At 35.9% G+C, this 21,124-nt stretch overlaps 1 protein-coding gene across 2 annotated transcripts in view; it reads right to left on the minus strand.

Annotated features, from left to right (window-relative positions):
- Window positions 1-2,919: 2,919 nt before the first annotated feature.
- Window positions 2,920-21,124, minus strand: part of LOC113055232 (forkhead box protein P4-like) — a 122,604-nt gene continuing 104,399 nt past the window's right edge. Inside the window, exons 12-18 of one of the 2 annotated variants that reach the window (XM_026221352.1) lie at window positions 20,191-20,392; window positions 20,009-20,085; window positions 19,612-19,713; window positions 13,840-13,961; window positions 12,435-12,501; window positions 9,235-9,407; window positions 2,920-8,399 (exon numbers count right to left, since the gene is read on the minus strand). In XM_026221352.1, coding sequence (XP_026077137.1) covers window positions 8,252-8,399; window positions 9,235-9,407; window positions 12,435-12,501; window positions 13,840-13,961; window positions 19,612-19,713; window positions 20,009-20,085; window positions 20,191-20,392 — 891 coding nt within the window. In that variant the 3' untranslated portion in view covers window positions 2,920-8,251. The remainder of the gene's footprint in view (window positions 8,400-9,234; window positions 9,408-12,434; window positions 12,502-13,839; window positions 13,962-19,611; window positions 19,714-20,008; window positions 20,086-20,190; window positions 20,393-21,124) is intronic. The other variant, XM_026221353.1, reaches the window with a different exon arrangement.

Here is a 21,124-nt window from a genome sequence, read left to right on the forward strand (position 1 = left end):
GACATGAATTCCATGTTTATGGTTCCATCACCTTTAGCAGTTCCTTGCAAATGCTTTGCACATGCAAAGGGAATGCTATGCTTTGACGCCCTCCCATTGGATCAGACAGCTGTCAGTACACACCAGCATTGTGCAGACTTGAGCATTGAGTATGCATCATGCAAACTGATGTGATGTATGAATGTGATTTTAATCTGCCTCTTGGTTTCATGGAGACATGAGTTTTTGCATGCTTAAATGTGTTCCAGACTGGGTCTAACAGTGCTTGGGCAATCATCAAGGGATAATTACTCATCCTCATGTCGTTCCAAACTTTCAAAAGAAGATATTATGAAAAGGCAATGGGATTCTACAGTATGTGCTGCAAAAGAAAGAAAGTTATAGAGGTTTTAATAACATGAGGATGAAGAAAATTGTGACGTTTTTGGTGCTTGACTATGGATCGCTCCATGTTTATAGGTCATTGTGCTTACCCATATCTAGGTCAACACCAGTGAGTGCTGGATCTGGAGAAACTGAAGAGCTGAGTAAGTGAATGTCTTCCCTAAATATCTTGTAGAATGTAAAAAAAAAAAAAAAAAAAAAACAGTATGATATGCTTAATTGTTAGTTATAGTCTAAACATTGTTGTGATAAAAATGAATGAGGATGAACTAGAGAGGTGTGAGGTGAGAAAAAAACTAAACAAACATTTTGAGTGTAAAACCGGTAGATTGGAAAATGAATTACTCATGTCCAAATTCATTTTTTCTCTTGGATGTTATTTCAAACATTTGACACTGATTGTTTGTAGCAGAATTTAAATTTTGGCACGGCTGAGGTAGAAAAGAAGGATGAAAATGTGTTTCTAATCTCTCACAAAGATGCTTTTGTTCTCCCGTCCAGGCCTTCTGTATGCTAGTGGTCCGGGCTGAGGTATTCTCTCACTGCAGTCTTAATTAGACTCATTATGTAGGGTTCCATGGTGCTGGATACACTTAAAAGTGTTTGTGTGTAATTTATCATTCATCTAGGTGGATAAGTGGTGCAAATTGGCATATTTTGACACAACAAGAAGTAGAGTCACTGTGAAAACAGAATCAGTCAGACTTTTCATGAGTCATTCTGTCTTGCAATTCAGAAAGTACCTGAGTTTACAGAAAGTTTAATGCTGACCCCTCTCCCCCCACCAAAAAATAAATAACTTTAACCAAATTGTACAGTAAGTGTAAGTTTCCTGTCTTTCAAACTGTGAGAGAGAATCTCAAAATACTTTAATCAAATAAAAAGCGAACTTTTCCAAAAATAAACACATTAGAACAGAAGCCTGTGTGTTTTAAAGATACACCTCAGGGCAGATTTGAAACTAAGAGAATGGATAGCAAAAGTAAAAAAAACAAGAACCTGATCCCTGTCTAAATTGGTTGGAATGACACTCTCCACCCTGCTTGTATGTCAGTGAGAGATTTTCTTAAAAGACGGAAGGAGTTCTCTGACTGGGCCTGTCCTGTTAATTTCCCCTCCCTTTTTTATTTTCAATTTTACTCTGCCCCATTCAGTTTTTGGCTGGTTTATTTACCCCTCCTGGTGGACAGAGCCTGTAACACAACAACAAGACCATCACATGGCCACACTTCTCTAGGGTTTCAACCACATGCCTAAGTTGTCAGCCTGCTGGTCAGAATGAATCTTGTGTACTGCCACCACACTGTCAGTCTGAGGCTGCAGACCTACTAGACAATTCAACAATGGAAAGAATAAAATACAATTCCTAGTTATAACTATATGTTGTTTTTGTGTTGTTAATGTTGTTGTTGTTGTTTTTTAAGTGATAAATAAATACATACATAACTTATTAATATATACTGTTAATATATACATACATACATACATGCATACATACACACATATATATATATATATATATATATATATATATATATATATATATATATATATATATATATATAATATCTTAGTATTTATACATATAGTAATTTGACAAAGTGTTCTCAGATTGTTTTTTTATAATTTGGACTATTTAATTGATAAGATCAATATTTAATGTCACTATGAAAATACAAAGCGATGCACAGAAATGCATTGTTCTCATGTGATTGATGTCTCATGGATATTTTATAATATTCTAATATTTTTATCTATTATTGTATTCATACTCTGTAGAGTACAGCTTACGAAACAGAATTTAAAGTGAGAGAGGATTTGTGCTCAGATTAAATATGAGTAGTAAATTATGTAACTTAGCGATTAGCTGGATGATTACACGAAGATGTAATTGCAAACATTACCCTATTACTCAATGCACCATAGATGGAGCACACACAAACTGCTATTGATTTTATTTATTTATTTTTTATTCCTGTTCCCCATCCATCTTGCCATGATGTTATATATATATATATATATATATATATATATATATATATATATATATATATATATATATATATATATATATATATATATATTGGTTGGTTGCAATTTACTTTCCATAAATTAAAATATTTCAGTTTACTATACTGTACACAACGCATTAAAGAGTATATTTCTTCATTGGACATTTAGTAGGAAGACTATTTATAATAAAATATATGAATGCAACCTTCAGAAGGATTTTTGAAATTAAACAATGTTATACATAATAATAACAACAATAATACAAATAATAATATAAACTTCAATAATGACATCATATGTTGTATACAAATATTAATAGGGATATGCATTATGGACATACAATAAAACAGGGGCATGTGCATATTTATAAAAATATTGAGAATGATGACTTCAGATGGAAATATTCCCTTGTGTCCTAATTCATGAATCATAGGGTTATTTACAAAAAACAATAAATAATAATATGTTAATTCTAATTAAAGTGTTGTAGAAAATGTAGAAAGAAAGCTACACTACACAGCCTTAGACAGTGTAATAAGTATTTTTATTGCATTTTATAATGCCATTGTCAATAATTAGTACAGATTACATGCAACTAGACCTACTGTACAGTTTTTTTATTGTCTGCATGGACAGACACAAGAAGATTCAGGTTACAAATACACAGATATATGTGTGTGTGTGTGTGTGTGTGTTTTATACAGCATGAAGAAAAAACGGCAGTGACTGGCATAAACATGGTCACCGAGGTTAGAACGACAAAGGTAGATGGCTAGTTGCCTTTTTTTATACCATTTCAAAAGCCATCACCTATTCTTCCCCCAAGTCTCATCTGAAAAAAGCAAGACAAATGTAAAAAAAAAATTATAAAAGAGAAGTAAACAAGTTAAAATGAAACTAAAGTACACAGAAGTCACTGCTGAAAATGTACACACATTCATAAAAATACAATGAGAGGAGAGTCGAAGTGGTAGTTCCATTTGATTGGCCGAAGAAGTTAATATCATCAGGCAAAAGCTCCCCTTCTAGGGTCCTTTACTAAGAATACTGCAGCTCAAAGCTATTCATCACCAGGCAATGGAGCTCTGAGGCGACGTGAAGGTGTGGTTACAGCTGTGGCACACTTGATCAATTTGGAATCCAAACATCTAGCCACAATCCCTTTGGTGGTCACAGAAGATGAACTGTATTTCGAAAAGCCTTTTCACAATCTTATTTGGTATGTTACGAAAGCCACACCAAGTTCACAGCAAATGTCAAACAGTGGTCAAAAATAGCCTGTATGAATTTTGTGTACCTCTGATAGCCCCGGAAAAAAGTTAGCATGGCATCTTTAAAGCCATGAGGGTGCAGAGAAGCCAGAAAACAAGAAAGACTCACTCAGTCAGCATAACTCATCCATGCACTTTCTCAGAGAAATTCTCTATAAATCTGGAGCGCGGTTGCCCTATGAGAGACAGCTTTGAGTGCTCATGGTAAATAAAGGAATGATTTGACTTTAAAGGGAGTCTGTACACATATTGGCACCTAAAAGAACCAATAATTAAAAAAAACACCTTAAAGTTGCTCTTTCTTATAAGCAAGATAGGGCTACACATTTTTTCTTCTTTTTTTTCTCTTTCATTGTTTTTGTGAAGTTTTGGTCCTGTCTTTTGAGAAAAGTCCTTCTGAGGTATCATTACACAACGAGTTCAACTTTTTAGTTTGTTTTCTCTCTTTTTTCCTTAAAAATGCATAATGCACTACAGAGACGAAAAGTATCAAAATAGACCTAGCTAAGATAAATATACAAACAGGTGTGTTACCTTAACCACTTATCTAACTCTTAATCTGTTCTTTTTCGAGAGATAATACATACAAAAGAAAAACAAAAAAATCATCGTCCCAGACAGTTTACGACAGAAAATCTGGGAAAACAAAACCAAAAAAAAAAAATAAAGATTTTTTTTTTCTTTTTTAACCATGATACCTGCAGCACATATTATTATAAATACATAGACTTTAGCATAAGCAATACAGTATATGAAATTCTGAGCTCAAAACTTCACAATAGCTAAAAACAGGTGCGGAAAAATAAAAGCCAAAAGAAAACAAGTAAAGGAAACACGGAAAGCAGGGAATGCCCTTGAGAGCTAAGCTGAGCGGTAATATACAATAATACATCATTACAACGTGTGTAAAAGTAACGAAGGAGTCACGGCAATCACCACTGATGCCCTTTAGTCCACATCGTACAAAACAGCTTTGTTTACACGCGTGCCTTAAAGCACAATTGTAGTCCATTTAGTCAATGCAGCAATTAATATGTGAGCGTTTTTCAATTCCTTTGCAATCCTCAGTTCTTGTAGCACAAGCTTGTTGGTTCTCTTTGGATATTTTGGTAAAAATAAAGGCTCGTTTTAGCAGGAGCATGATGATCGCTCAGGGATAGACTGTCTGTGTGTGTGTGGTATTTTTTTTAACTGCTGTCACAAAACTACACTTTGCATTAATTGGGAAGCGGGGTCTATGTGAGAGTGGCCTGCATTAATGCATTTTGCCTATCATCATTTCTGACACCCAGCTGACTGGCCCATTGAGTACGCTCTAATGACCGGCCAGCTTGATGGCTCTCATTGGCCTGGCCTCTCATTATGCATGCGGAATTAGAACACACAATTAAGCCTTCGCACAGAGGACCTGTACATAGACACTATGCTAATAGATCACTTAAAGTGGGGAATATGTGATTTGGAGTAGACCCTTTTAAATATGTTGACCACCTAATGCTTCATACTTAACAGGACTCAGGGTTTTATTTATTTTTAGGAGGGTATAGAGAGGTAGGTCGTCTCCCCCCCCCCATTGTGTCTCGTTTATTTGTTTCCATTCATGAAGCCGAATTCATGAAAATGAATTTGGAATTGAGAGGAATCAACAAACTCCGTTTACAGCTATGCAACGACAAACATATTTTGGTTATTTCAACAATATGTTTTTTTTTATTTTTATAAAAAAATGAATTTTGTGGGTGAATGAAAAACTAGAAGGGATTTACATCTTTTGTTTGATTATAGGTGACTTTCATTGGCCTATCTATTTTGTGAACCGTTTTTTAAAAGGAGGTAGCATTATTTTTGGTTTTATTTTTTTATTTTTGAAGGTGTGTATGAAATGAACATAGAGATGGTACATCAAACCGCGAAAAATAAAGATCCTCCAACATAAAAAAGTGGAAAATAATTACTTGAACCGCCCTTAAAATGATTCCTGTCGCATTTGAAAAGATTCCCTATCAGACATCCCTTATTAGTGTGGTAAATAATACTGTTCAACAGGCAGGAAAAGCACAAGCAAGTTAGTGCTTGCCTGCTTGTTTTGGTATTTGTTGAACTGCGTTTAATTGTGAAATACTGGTAATTGAAGTTAACCATAATGCTGAGTAATTGATGCTGGCTTATTCAAGTGCCTTTTGCGTGTAAAGTCCTTTGCAATCTTAGACAGTGAAGACTGCGTTCTCAACACTGCCAATCGCCTGAGCACAAGATGGGGTAGAAATCTTCCTTTCGCAGATTGTAAGTGCTTGTACATTAACTAAGGAACCTCAAGAGGCTTATTAATACTGCTTTTTTTGCTTTTTGTTTCCATTTGTTTTTTGGCCTTTAAACATATGTAGTGTTAAGAACTTATTAGGTTAACGTATATTAAAACAGCTGTCTCTTTTTTTTTTTTTTTTGAACAGCAACAACAACAAAAAAGCATTTGCATTTTACACTTTGGTTTTTGGAATGCTCTGTAGTGTAGGTCAAAAAAAAAAAAAAAAGATTTGGCTGGGAAAAAATAAAGGAAAAATCAAATATTCATATGACGAGTTTGTGTTTTTTTGGCCAGTAACTTAGGAAGAAGAAATGATAAATAAAAAAAGAGTTTTTGGTTTACTAAATATATCTTTGGTTACCTGTAACAAAAGTAAAATGGGGAAAAACTGAAAAAGCAACATATCTTAAATTAAAACTCAGAATTTGGCATGGCACTACTGAGAAAAGATATTATATATGTACATATATATATATATATATATATATATATATATATATATATATATATATATATATGTACATATATATATATATATATAGTTCGGTGAAAGCAAAATGCTAATCAGACACTTTCTACTCACACAGTGGATTGCAAATCACTTTTATATATCTAGTAACTATAGAACTTTGAACTGATAATGAGAGTCACCATGTTGGTTAGCCACAGCACAAATCCCCTTTGTAATAACAGCGTGAGGGGCAAACACTGTGGTCTGAGGTATTCTGTGACCATGTTATGTTTTACGTTAAAGCAATATTTTGTATCGCAGCTGATAACAATTGTCTACCATAGAAAATTCTTAAACACTGTAAATGGAGCAAATCTGTAAAAAATTAAATCTACAATTTTTAACTAAATGAACAAATGAAGCAAATTTGTAAAAAAAAAAAAAAAATACGAGTGCCTGTAAAGTTTTCTCCTGGATCTTACAGGGAGCCCTGCAATGTGTATTTCACCTCTGTCTCTTTAGTTTCAGCTTCTCTCTGTTAAAGAAATGAGCGAGTGGTTTTTAATGCTAGATTTCATCTGTGGCTCTGTTTCGGAATTTTCACTTAATCATAAGTGCTATCCTCAAATACATGTGACGCAACACTAGAATACTAGGACTTTTTTTTTTTTTTTTGGTGTGGAGTTTGTAGAATAAGGGATTTTGGAACTTCTCTCCTAAATGTAACCCCTTTGGAATGATGAGAGAATAAAAAGAAACAAAACAATCATTAACAGAAAACAATAGTTGAATTACATCACAATCAAAAATGTCGATCCTTTAGAAAGAAATGACTATGAAAATAAAACAAAATCGAAAGCTACTGCACACATATTATGTATTATAATCAACAATACAGTCAATAAAGTCTCTAAGCTGGTCCTCCACAAGCCTCATATCAGTCTGGCTGTCATAACAGCACCACAGGAGAACAACAGCCAAAGAGCTCCTTTTCCTGAAAAACGCCTTTTTTGGGGGTAGCAACATATTCTATGTTTAGTTTGACAAAGAGCGAGGGGGGAAAACACGTTCTGGTAGTCTTGTGGATAGCATTAGATAAAGACAGGGACAGCGCAAGCATCCGCTAACACTGCCTCGAGACAAAACGCGCTCCCCGTTTCTCTAGTCCAGTCATGGAAGGGAGAAAAAAAAAAAAAAAAAGGGAGTTGGTCAAATGGCCAGGGACAACGTTGCCAGTCTTTCAGCTCATTTTGTTTCAGTCTTTGCCTTTGTCGAGAGTGGTGAATTTATCTGTGTGACCGCAAAGTTACTGAGTCTTGCAGCATCCTCTTGAACAAGTACAAAAATCTGGTTGAAAGCAGAAGTCGTTCTAAAGATGTGTGTTTGTCATCTTTTTCCTCTTTTTTTCATCTTTCTGAGGTAAATCACCGCTGTGTGTTTATCCCATGGAAAAGCAGTGCTCTTAGGGCCCAAAGAACATCAACATTAAAGCTAAAAAAGATTTAAAATAGAGAAACCTTGAGGGAAACAAATGACTAAGCTTGTAAACTGACGTCAGGTTTCCATCAGTAGCTTTAGACACGGTGGTCTGTGCTTCTATCAGACCGTGATTCAAAGTACAGGAGGACATGAACGCACAGCTGCTCGAGGGGACTGACTGAAGAAACAAAAAATGAAGGGTGGAGTGGGGGACGTGTTTTTGCATTAGGAGCTGATGAGGTCTAACCCTGTTTTGGTTTCTGAAGTTGTAGTTGGTTTTTTTATCTTTGTTTTCTCACTTGATCTTGAACATCTTGAATACGAGGGAGGGCCAGGGCCAGCGAGCTCCTACTCCAGCTCCTCTGTGGGAAGCTCCTCATCCATGTCGCGCTCATCGGCAGGCATGCTCAGGTTTTGAGTGACAGATGTCATGAGGGACACGGGTCTCCTGTCCTCCTCCATCTCGGCTGGCTCCTCCTTCACGTGGACTTGGTGTCTGAAACAGAAATGACATGCAATAAGGAAATCTTACCAAGTTTACAGAAGCATGGCAGATTCAAATGAGAGATAAATCTTTAAATATGCATTGCTTTTAATATGATTAAATATAGAAAAACAATTCTTTAAATTTAGATTTTTTTTGTAATTCATGAAGAAAGAAAGAAATATCTATATATTATATACTATTTATATGATATCATATTATATTTAAAAATTAATAAATTAAATTACACAGTTTAACAGTTTGGGGTTAGTATGTTTTTTTATTTATTTTTTATTTTTTTTAAGATATCAAGGATTTAATTGAGATATGCATTACACTGATCAAAAGTGACCAAAAAGATATCTATTTTCAAATTAATTCATTCAAATATTCCTTTGAACTTTCTATTGTATAAAAAAAGTTTTCAACATTGATATTAATAATAACAATAATAAATGTTTCTAATATGCAGCAAAACAGCATATTAGAATGATTTCCGAAGGAGTAGGAGGAAGAAGGAGTAATTGATGCTAATTATGCAGTTTTGCATCACAAAAGTAATTTAGTAATAAAACATTAAAATAGAAAACAATTATTTCATATTTCACAATAATAATGTCTTTGTTATATTTATTGATCAAATAAATCTCTGTGGTTAACAGAAGTAACAAAAGCATGGAAAAATATCAAAGATCTCAAACTTTAGAATGGTAGTGTATTGATAATTATTTTTATTTTTTTTCAGTCATTTCATTAAAGCTTCACACTGCTTTATTCAGTAAAGCATTAAGTAATGCACTACATATCAAGGCACCAGTAATAAGTCAGCTGTGTTGACTAGTCTTACCCATACTGCTGCGGAGAAAGGCCAGGGCTGCAGCTGCCATTACTGTTGACTTGTTCAACAGTGCTGCTGACATCATCGTGGCCGACATGCAGCATGTTGAGGCTCGCACCCGTGCTGTTGTTCATCAGGGTGGGGCTGTTCAGAAGACCAAGACTGCTCTCCGCAAGTGCAGCCTGCACAACACAATTTTAAATCTTCATTAGTCTTCATAAAAAGTTAAGGAGATGCGTGATGCCTGTGTTGCTGTTAAATCATAAAGCACTGTTGATGTTACAGTTGTGAGGTCTGAAAAAATATTAAAGTAATATATAAACTGAAGAGGATGACTGCAAGGTGTACTCAGGTACGAAGCTCTGACAGTGGTGACTATACCAAGAAACATCCTGCAGAGGAATGTGTATTTTTAATTAATAAAAGAAAAATGTGCTGACTGTATAGATGTAATCTGTGTGTTTTATGAGAAATCTGACAGTAGTGGTGCAGCAGGTTAGTTTGTGTCACCACTAGGGGTCTCCTCGCTCCCATACAACAGACCTGACTGATGCTGAGACCACCAGAAACACACAGACTCACACTCCTGTTACACATGTGCTCACCACGTCCCCAAAGGAAACTTCTCCAAAACTCATTAACACATGATATACATTCAAGTATATTACAGTGTTAGGTAATACTTTAATTATAGCACTGTTTGCTTAAAATCGTTATTCAAAGGGGGAAATAAATTAAGTCAAAACAGTGACAGAAAAAAAGACACTTACAGTAAGGCCCAAAAAACATTAGAATTTTTTTTTCTACTTCACTTTACAGTTCATATATATATACATATATATACAAACTGAGTACACTGATTCTAAAATGTATTTAAAGATGATTTATAGATTATTGTTTAATAATAACAATCCTTATTATATCTTTACTTTACATAACATCATTCATCTTTGTACTGGCATTTAGAGCTGTGTTTTACATTTTTTTTTTAAGTTATTTTCTGTTGACTACTCTGTACACTCAGATCTGGTTTTATAGATATATACATTATAAGAGTTTTTTAACTATAAGCTGTTAAAAAACAACAACAACAACAACAACAACAAAACCTTCAAACAAGATCCAATTCAGAAGTAATGGTAAATAAAGTGTGTTAAATTCATATTACTGCAAAAAAATCTACATGAACAACAACAAATATGGATAATTTAATGCGTAAGGAAAGGTGGAACGGAAAACAGTTCTGCTTGGTTTCCTTCATTTCTACAGTCACTTCTGAACTAAAAAATTTAATGTGGTACTCATGCCAATTCAAACTATAGCGACTGCCCAAAATATGCCACCGAGAGAAAAAGAAAAAAAAAACAGAGAGAGAGAGAGAGAGAGAGTTTGAGGGAAATTCATCCTGATTCCATGGAGACTGGGTGGTGGCGAGAAAGATGATCAGGGTCACACAGGGTTTAAAGGATGTGAACCAAATAAGGGCTAATTTTTACCCTTTAAACTATAATTAACTGAAAGCCACCTACAATTTTTGGTAAAAACAGACAGACCCAATAGGTAAACATGCTTAATGCCGGTTTAATGAGATGGCCAAGTTGAATCACTTTTAAAAGGTTAATTACAGGCGAGACTGTGCTACCATATGCAGACTAAAACACGTTAACAAATGGAACACAGCAGAGAGCCACAGTTCTCTCACACTCTGGTGGGGCGTTGTTGTGCTCCACTGTTTGTCTACTCTTTTGTTAAAGGCTAGTTTATGTACGACCTTTTCAGGATGAGCAGTTCTATTTCCATAGAGATGGCCTGCGGGGTCAGAGCGGGACAAACTGGGCCAGGCCGGTGGAAGTGTGTCTGTGTGTGTGTGTTGCCTGTGATTAGCTGGGCTGTTTGTTTGTCAGGCACTGACACTGCTTGTCCTGTGAGGAGACGGATGGGCACAGACCTGACAGAGCGCCACACACACTCACACACCCAGACCAGGACTCAAACACAAAGGCTAACCTCCCAGATCCATCTCTGTCTCGTCACAAAGTGTTCTTGGGAAAAACACACACACGAACACGGAAACACAGAGCTAGGCTCTGAAAGCTCAGAACGAGAGCAGTTGTGACACTGCGGGTTTCAGATGGATTTTCTAGGACAGACACTAATTTTATGCTTTGACCTTCATTGACAAATATTTGATGCTATAAATCACATATGGCTGGCTGGGAGCGCGTGTGCGATGGAGGGAGGAGAACGGAGGAGGTTTGGGAGAAGTAGCTAATTAGAAAAGGAAATTATTATCAGCGCCCTTGTGTGCTTGATCTGGCCTGATCTGTACACGATTCCCACACTTTTGAGGAATGCATTTTCCAGGATCTATCCAGTTAATAAACCATTTAGACCAATTCGTTGAAATAAACCGAAAAGTAGAGTTTGATTTGTTCACATATCAGATCTCACTATGGCGATTTTCACCCTACCCAAGGCAGACCAAATATTTCAGAGCTCTAGAAAAATGTATAGTCATATTTAGAAATATTCATAATTTTGAAGATTTTATTTTCCATGCAAATTCTAATTCAGACTGATTTGCCGAGGAATCATTTAGATCAAGCGCTAAACTGGTTTGAGAAGGCTTAAAAAAACTAATTTACAAATCAGACAATACATAATATTTACTTTATCTGAGAGTAATATTCAGCCAAAATAAATAAATAAAATAGGACATAGTGTAACTAGAAAAAGTATATCTCAATTCAGTATTTTTAAGATTTCATTATAATTCAAGACCACTTTGCTAACGTATAATTCAGAATGAATTAACAAGTTTGACCAAATCATTGAAAAAAAAAAACAACTCAAAAGAATTATTCACTATGGCTTGCTTGCACAACCCAGAAGCAATATTTAACGATTAAATATTTTACTGTGCATCGTAAAATAAAATAAAATAAAATAAAATAAAATAAAATAAAATAAAATAAAATAAAATAAAATAAAATAAAATAAAATTAAAATAAAAATTAAAAAATAAAATAAAATAAAATAAAAATTAAAAAATAAAATAAAATAAAATAAAATAAAATAAAATAAAAAACAATGTAACCTTTTAATATAGCTGGATTCATTTCCCTATAATTTCCAATGCTTATGAGCATGTGTTTGAATACATAAAGATGTTGATTTGATGTACTGAAGGCACACACACACACACTCACCTGATAGCTGGCATTCAGGGAGCCAAATCCCAGCCCAGAAATCATATTCTTCACGAGAGTGGGACTTCTGAGAAAGAAAAGCAAGAGAAAGAGGGTGATTAAGTACATGTGTGAATTACAACAAAACACATCCGACCAAATCATGTGTTAAAAAAACACTCCCAAACTCGTGAAGAATGCTGAGGCACTATTCTGTTTACAAGAGATAAATAGAAAAGTTAAACAATGGAGAGCAGAACATGTATTCTGACACAGCATATACTGCACACACACACTTCTGTTTGTTCGCTTTTGTGTCTGTGTGCTACAGGGCTGAAATCTGGCGCGCAGGCCGTCGGCTGGATAATTTGCCGCCGTCTCTCTGGCAGAGCTTTAGACGCTGTGTAACATCTGTTTGTACAAATGCAAGCAGGCGTGCTTTTCTGGAGTGCATCTGCTCACAATGTACCCTAAACAGTGTAGACACAGACGGAAAAAATACACAGGCGCATACACACACACACACAAACAAGTGTGGTACTGCCAAACACAAGGAGGCAAGGCACAAAAGAGACCTTTGTGCTTTTGACTAAAGAGTCAGTAATAAGGTAATGATGGGAAGCTCATTAAGGTAATCATACATGCCAATAACGATTATAGCTCCACTTACAGACTAGACCTACAAGCTTACACATTTGCTACAGGAATAAAGCCTGTTTTTGGGACTTCCACTCAATAAACAGTCTTCACTTAAAGAGTGCTGTTTTAATCCAGAGTTTCACAGGTTGTTGTGACTAGTATGATTTCAGACAGGCTCTTTTTGTTTCAGTCTGTAAAGCTACGGAAGGTTTCTGCAGGCATTCTTAAGGAAGCCAAGAGTGGTAGCACAACTATTTTGACATCAAACATCATTGGTCATGTCAAACTTGATGCAACTTGCCTAAAAAAAACAGTAAAAGGACAGTCCAGAAGTCTCTGTGTCACATTACACTGTATATAAATAATTTTATTTCTTCTTATTTTTACTGAAAACTGTTTAATATTAATGTTTGTGGCATTATTTTAGCGTCATGTGTGTTCCCAACTGTCTTTGTGTGTACAGTATGATCATGTGCACCATCTATATACAGCTGTTGGTCATTAGAGATTAAAGGTATATAATCACATAATGAAATATACGAATCTTGTTATTTTCATGATTTTTTTTTCACTACAGTACATTTCTGGCAACCACAGTTGCCAGTTTTTACCAAAAATGTAATGGGGTTAGATTCAGAAGGCTTTGAACATGGTGCACGACTCGTATAGACCATTTTTTATGTTACTTTTATGATCATTTTGGAGAAAACCGCATTCTCTGGAACAACAAGAATTTCATTTTTGGGTAAACAATCCCTTTAAAGATTACACATCTCAATCTACGTACCCGGTCATCTTTGGTGGTCTCCTCTTTTGGTATTCCGCTTCGTCCACGGTCCAAACAGCACCCTTGACGTTCTCGACCCGCACAAAGCACTTGTGCAGACTCAGGTTATGGCGCACGGCATTCTGGGTAACAGTGACAGGACATACAGAGAAGACACAGAGCAAAAAGAAGCCAGTCAGTCTCTCGTTCTAGCCACGACTCGACACCGTAGGTATCTTAAGCAGAATCACGACCGCATCGCTGTCATTGCTGGAAACGCAATTATAGCGAGGCCTGATATAAACAGCCTTTAATAATGGCATAAATCTTATACCTGCTTTCTAATTAAAAGAGTGCACGTGATGATGAGCATAAAAGATTGCACGGCTCAGAGAGAGACATGTCGTCTAAGCGTATCTCTCCATCTCGAACCCGTCCACTTCCCGCCGCACCATCTCACAGATACACACACAACCAATTAACTACACATTCTACCGAGGGGAAGTGACAATGTGGTGCCACACCATCATAACAGCGGGAGTTTAAGAAAAAAACAAAAAAAAACTCCATCTTTGAACGCAAAAAAATAAGAAACGAAGTGCACTATCCTCCCTCTACCATCAGCAAACCCACCCCCTGCTTTTTTTATTTTAAATTTCACTAATCAGCCGCTATCTAGAATAACACCCCCAAGGGAGGCCCCTTCCTTTTCATCTGCTATTTGTAGTTTGTTCATGCCCAATTTCATTACCAATTTTAATTCGTGTATAATTAAATCCTGTGTATTTTTTCCGACGCGCTCTTTTTTTTTTTTTTGAATCCATGAGGGAGGGACTGCTGATGCTGGAATCACTCCTAACCATAATTACAAGTGCCATAATCAGGCGAGGCCTCCTTCCTTTGAATAAATTTCCCCGTGCAGGAGCGATGATGCTTAGTTTTGCAAATGAGTATGACCCCAATTTCAGTCTGCCACCTCACCGATTTTATTTGCATTCCCATCCGTGATGAAAGACTAATTCTCCCAGTTAAAACATTAGCAGCAATTTAAAGGGGGTCAGCCTCTGCAGACATAAACAAAATGCCCTCCTGGCTGTGTGTGTGTGAATGAGTGACTGGAGGGGTGGCGGCTATATTAGAAAGACGGCACGCGTGATGCGGATGTCAAACTGGTCTCGGTAGTGGATGACACTACGCCCACCATTTTAGCCTGGAAATGAACAGCGATAGTGAATGTACTGCACTGTTTTACATCGGAAATTTCAATTTCAAAGTGAAACTGGATATTCAGGTTATTATATATATATATATATATATATATATATATATATATATATATATATATATATATATATATATATATATATATATATATATATATATATATATATATATATATATATATATATATATATATATATATATACACACACACACACACACAAAAGGCTATTTCACAGGTGAATCGATCATAGGACCAAGTCACTTGCATTAAGAAAGTAAAGATGTGTCAGCTTTAGGCACAGTGGGCTTAAAAAACCACACAGCTTACCAAGGACACCAAGACACTCAATCTAGATACAAAAGAAAGTACCATCATACAAAGAGAATGAAATGCTTCCTGCAGACACCAGGATAAATCCTCCATTGAGGAAGAGAGTGTGAGAACAAAAATCAGCTTTTAATATTCTTTACAAGAACAAGGCCTAGAGAAATCATCAGTGTGGGTTACTAATGTTCCCCACTCTATATACATGATCATTAGTTAAAGTACTACTGTGAAATTCAGAAAGCAGTGGGGAAGTTTGTGAAAGACTGGATTATACAAACTGCTGACAGACACTGCTATGTAACATCTCCATAAGCCAAAAAAACACAAAAACATTTAAATGCAGGAGGTGTGTGAACTGAGAAAAGTGACAGTGAAGACAATTATGATTTTACAAAATACAACCATTTCAAATGAATACTGTTCTTTTGAACATTCTATGTATCCAAAAAAAATCATGGATTTTTTCATTTTTTATTATTATAATGGTGGTTTCAAACAAAAAATGTTTTTTAACATTGATATTGATAATAAATGTTTCTTGAGCAGCAAACAGGCATATTATAATGATTTCTGAAGGATCATGTGACACTGAAGACTGGAGTAATGATGCTGAAAAGTAGCTGTGCCATCACTGGAATATATTACATTAAAAAAATAAATTATATATATAATAGCCGCTGCTATTTGTGTTGTGTATAGACATATATGAAAAAAAAATATTTAAAAACGAAGAGCTGATGCTAACTTTTAGTGACTGTGTTACTATACACATTTTTGAAAAACAAATTATATATATATGTATATATATATATATATATATATATATATATATATATATATATATATATATATATATTATATATATATACATATATATATAATTTGTTTTTCATCTAAATCTTTTTTTTTATTTTATTTTTTTTGCTAATAAGCAAGGAGATGTTGTAGAAAAAATGTGTATAGTAACACAGTCACTAAAAGTTAGCATCAGCTCTTCGTTGTTAAATTAATTTTTTTCATATATGTCTATAAGGGACACAAATAGCAGCGGCTTTGCAGAATGACCCAGCTGGTTATGAATAAAAGCCGCCCTCTGACTGATCAATGACTTCCCCTGCTCTCTGGACCCGACTTTTCATGAAATATAGATGGCCATTAAGAGCACCGGAGAACATGCATCTCCATTTCTATATTTAATACCGGGCCAAATGACTAGCAAGAGAGGAAGACGGGTGAGAACGTGCAGTTATTAAAATAAAAAGAAGAGAGAGAGTGTGAAAAAGGTATTATAGGAGGAGAAAATGATCTGGCTCTGGTTGAGGAGGAAAAGAAGACGGATCCATTAATTGTTAAATTCCATAAAAGTGAAATGAGTTATTAAAGATATTCCTGCCACTTTCACCTCCTTCCCCTCAGCCCTCACTGGCTAAGCTCACTAACTGCTCCTGGGTGCCGCTGCGGTTCAACACTATTAGCCCGCTGTTCTGTCTCGATGCCCTCAGCTTCCTTGGGTCCCTCTCTCACCTCACCTTCTCTGTTTCTCTCCCTACTTTCTCCCCTCTAGAGGCTCAGGCACACAAATGAGCCTTGGGCCAGTGTTGGCTGAATGTGGGGCAGCACCTCCTCAGCCCAGGCCCCAGGCCCCAGGCTCCAGGCTATAGGCCATGTGAATGTCTAATGAGGAGACTGACTGACAGGAAGCAAGCTACTCTTTGCGGTGTCCATTTCCTCTCTGCCCTGACAGCACCTTTCCAAGGTCCTAGTCCACGGGGGAGAGAGGGAGTGTGAGAGATGCTGGGAAGGGAGAGATGTATTAGCACATCTTTCTGAGGGGTGAGCTAATGGCTAAGCAGGGTGATGGGGAGATGGTCAGCCCGCGTCTTTAATGACCACTCTTCACTTCATCACTTCATTTTGGACAGAAAAGGAGAGAGAGAGAGAGAGAGAGAGAGAGAGAGGGGGGGGGGGGTGACTGGAGTCAAAATATCATAAAGTTAAGTTTAGATAATAATGTAAACATGGTAAAGTCTGATGTAATGATTATGGTGATGGAATAATAATTTATAATTTTATATTCCTATAAAATTTTTGTTAAGCATTTCTATGATGATGGTTATTAATATTATTAGCAGCATCATTACTACTACTGATTAATAATATGACTTATTAAACTGTCAAGTTATAAAGGTATTTTTAGATAAAGTTAAACAAACAAACATGTTAAACTTCTAACATAAACAAACACGTAAACCAAGTTTACATTTGTATTTGTATTATATTTTTTGTAAGAAATAATTGTATTTATTAATATTTAAAGCTCTTTTTAAATACGTCCTCACATGTAGAATATGAACAATATGTATTATTATAATTATTATTAGCAGAATCATTACTACTACTTACTAATAATATTGCTTGTTAAAATGTCAAGGAATAAAGGTATGTTTAGATGATTAAAAACGTTAAACATAAACATGTTAAATTGGGAACAAACTTAAACATCTTAACCAAGTTAAACAGTTATTGAGTAAGAGTTGATTATTGTTATTAGTAATAAGTTTTAATTGTTGTTTTATTATATAATATACTATTTTGTAATATTTTTATTATTAATATTTAATAGTTTGTATTATTTAGAAATATGTAGAATATTAATAATATTTATTATTATTATTAATTCCCTTTTCTCCTATTAAGTCTTAAAATTTTGGTCTTTAACTATACAGCTTTTAACTGCTGTTTTTTAAATGTGCTTTTTAAATAACGTTGTCTCGACTTGAAGTGTTGTCTTTATCTTATTATGATACTACAACGAGATGTGCACATGCAACACGTCTAGTATCAGCTCGAAGCTGAGTGTCATGTGGTTAAAGCAGCTGACTGGACATCAAAGCTTAGGTACTGTGTTCAGGGGAGAGCTGCGCTCCTGGGGCGGGATCCAGTGGAGTGCTGCATGTCGGAGCCGGTCAGAAGATGCAGAGCTGATACAGAACTGGCTGTGGACCAGTGGGGCACATGCTAATCAACCGGTACAAATGAAACTGTCTGATAAGAGTTACAACGCTACGTGCCCATGGACTGATAAAACACAGGCTGTGCTGGTATATGCATACACATGCGCAAACACAGCAGGCAGCCATTTGACTATGCAAAGACTATGTAATGCATCACTGAATTTGGGGAGTCTTTTGACACTTTTTAGAGAAAGTTATAGCACATAGTGCAAAGGAAGCGGACTTGAATGAGTCAGACTTGAACTTCCTGTTCCCACCTACCAAACACCCATTAGGCAGGCCGACGCCATGTAACACATTCAAAACAATAAGGAGAGCACATCAGGACAAAAAAAAAAAAAAAAAAAAAAAACTAAACTAAGAAAAACAGATCTGGGGATGTCTGTGTGATGCCAGGCATCATTAATAATCTCAGTGTTATTGGAGCTCTACAGAAGGCCATATCTCTGTTGTACCCGCTGTACCCCTTGGCAAGAAGGGAGGATTTATTGTCGTTTGGGTCATGTTGAACAATGGGCTGCATCTGTTGCTCTGTTTTTATCTCTAAAAGACTTATAAAAGAAGAAGCCCTTCTGCCTCAATGCCAGGAGGCAAGCATGGACTAGCCAGAGCTTCTAAACATTGTGATCGCTGTAGACTGGGAGTTTCCGATAACTTAGGATACAGAGGCCAGTTGCCATGACAGAGTTTACTGGCAAAACCTTGCAAAATGTTTAAATACTTGAATAAACTGTTCAGTATTTAACAACAAAAATGCATGTATATAAAGACAAAACAAAAAAGTCTAACACAAGTCATACAAATTAAAAACATCAAATAACTGCAGAACAATATTTCAATTTTAGTTCAAAGGAAATTCATTTACTAGTTTTTGGTGGTCAAAAATTCACTTGGCTTTAGTGGTGCAGAACCACGGGTCAGGGTTAAGCTGGTTGGCAAATGTCTATGATGAATGTCTTGATTTTTGCAAGCAATATATAAACAACTAAATTTACACTATCATTCTAAAGTAGAAGTTTGCTGAAATGCTGAAAAAATTTGTAATATCTTTAAAAAATACTACTTAGCCCAAACTTTCAACGGTAGTGTGTATAATACTTCAGGTGGGTCCTGCGTTAGTCAAGAACCTGCCATCGCGATGAAAAGGACTGCTAACAAGTATTACTTTGAGTATTATAGACGTCTATGGTGCAAAATGAATTGACTTTTCACTTAACGGGACATTACCTTCCATGTTGCTGTGTTTCTCCTGAAATAGGCGAACATTCGTGTAAACCAGTTATAGATCTCGTTTAGAGTCAGCTGTCGGTCAGGGGTTTCCAGAATGGCCTGGTTGAATAAAGCCAAGAGAACGGAAGAGAGAAAGTGAGCAAGTGTCAAGAGGTGATTCAAATGGCTGCTATTAGTGAGACATTAGCTGATGGACTGTTTCCAGACGGCCAGGTAGTGCATTATGGATAGTGCTGAGCGTTTCAGCATGACTGACACTGAGCTAAGAGATGCGCATAAATCCTTAGTTACCAGCACACACCTTTGAACTTTGCTCAAGTGTACTGGAGCAAGAGCGCACAGTCCAGATCTCTACAGCACACACACACAAACACACACATACAGGCGAACTTACGTGTCGTATGAGGGAGGCGTAGGTGAATGGAGGCCTGACATCAGCGTTTTTGTAGAATTCACAATTCTGTGCAAGTTCTGTAACAGACGGACACAAAATCAGCCATAATTATTTCATACGTATTTCAGTGCTGTAGAAGTCGATTTGTAGAGTATAATGAATTTGTATGAAGGGACACTCACCTGAAGCGATGGGGGTGCAGAACTTGTCGGAGTTGCGCCGACGGATGGGCCCGACTCCGTGCAGGCTGGAGGAGCTGATGACGGAGGGTCCCTGCCTCATGGGGGTGATGGGAGTTGCGGCAGAGGTGGGGGGATGAGGCAAGCCCTCAGGAAACCCCTCACTTTCTCTTTTTGACAGCGAAACACTGGAGGCCAGGTTCAACTGGGAGGGAGGGAACAAAATTGAAAACTTGTATACACTAAAAATGACCATTCAAAATGAGTTTGGGGTCGCTAGGATTTTATACATGTTCTTTTAAGAAGTCTCTTATGCTAACTAAGGAGTAAAAAATAGAGTGAAGAACAGTAATATTGTAAAATATTATTACAATTTAAAATAATTGTTTTTCTTTTTTAATGTATTTCAAAATGTAATTTATTCCTGTGATGGCGAAGCTACATTTTTTTGAGTCACATGATTCTTTAGAAATCATTTTGTTAAGTTGATTTGATGCTAAAAACAATTAAAAACAGTTGTGCTGCAACAAGTTGTGCTGTGAAAACCATGACACATTTATTTATTTATTTTTTATTTTTTCAGGATTCTTTGATAGAAGGTTCAAAAGAACACAAATATTTTGTAGCATTATAAACGAGACATACTGTACACAACTTCAAAATTCATACATATATATGTTCGGAAAGAGTAAATATTGTATTGCATTTGATACATGATATTAAATGTTTACTTCTATTATCTTGTTTTTTCTGTTTACAAAAATATACATTAATATGTCCATCCATAATACCATAAATAGCACAAAACCATGACAGCGCAAAACATAAATGTTTTTCTCCCTCTATTTGGCACACGTAATGCCTCAGCGCAGCCTTGATTCTAATTCACATCATCTTCGTGGTGTACAGTAATCTCCAGCATTGCAATTACCAACCA

The sequence above is a fragment of the Carassius auratus genome, chromosome 36 (assembly GCF_003368295.1).
Source record: "Carassius auratus strain Wakin chromosome 36, ASM336829v1, whole genome shotgun sequence".
Classification (NCBI taxonomy): Eukaryota; Metazoa; Chordata; class Actinopteri; order Cypriniformes; family Cyprinidae; genus Carassius; species Carassius auratus.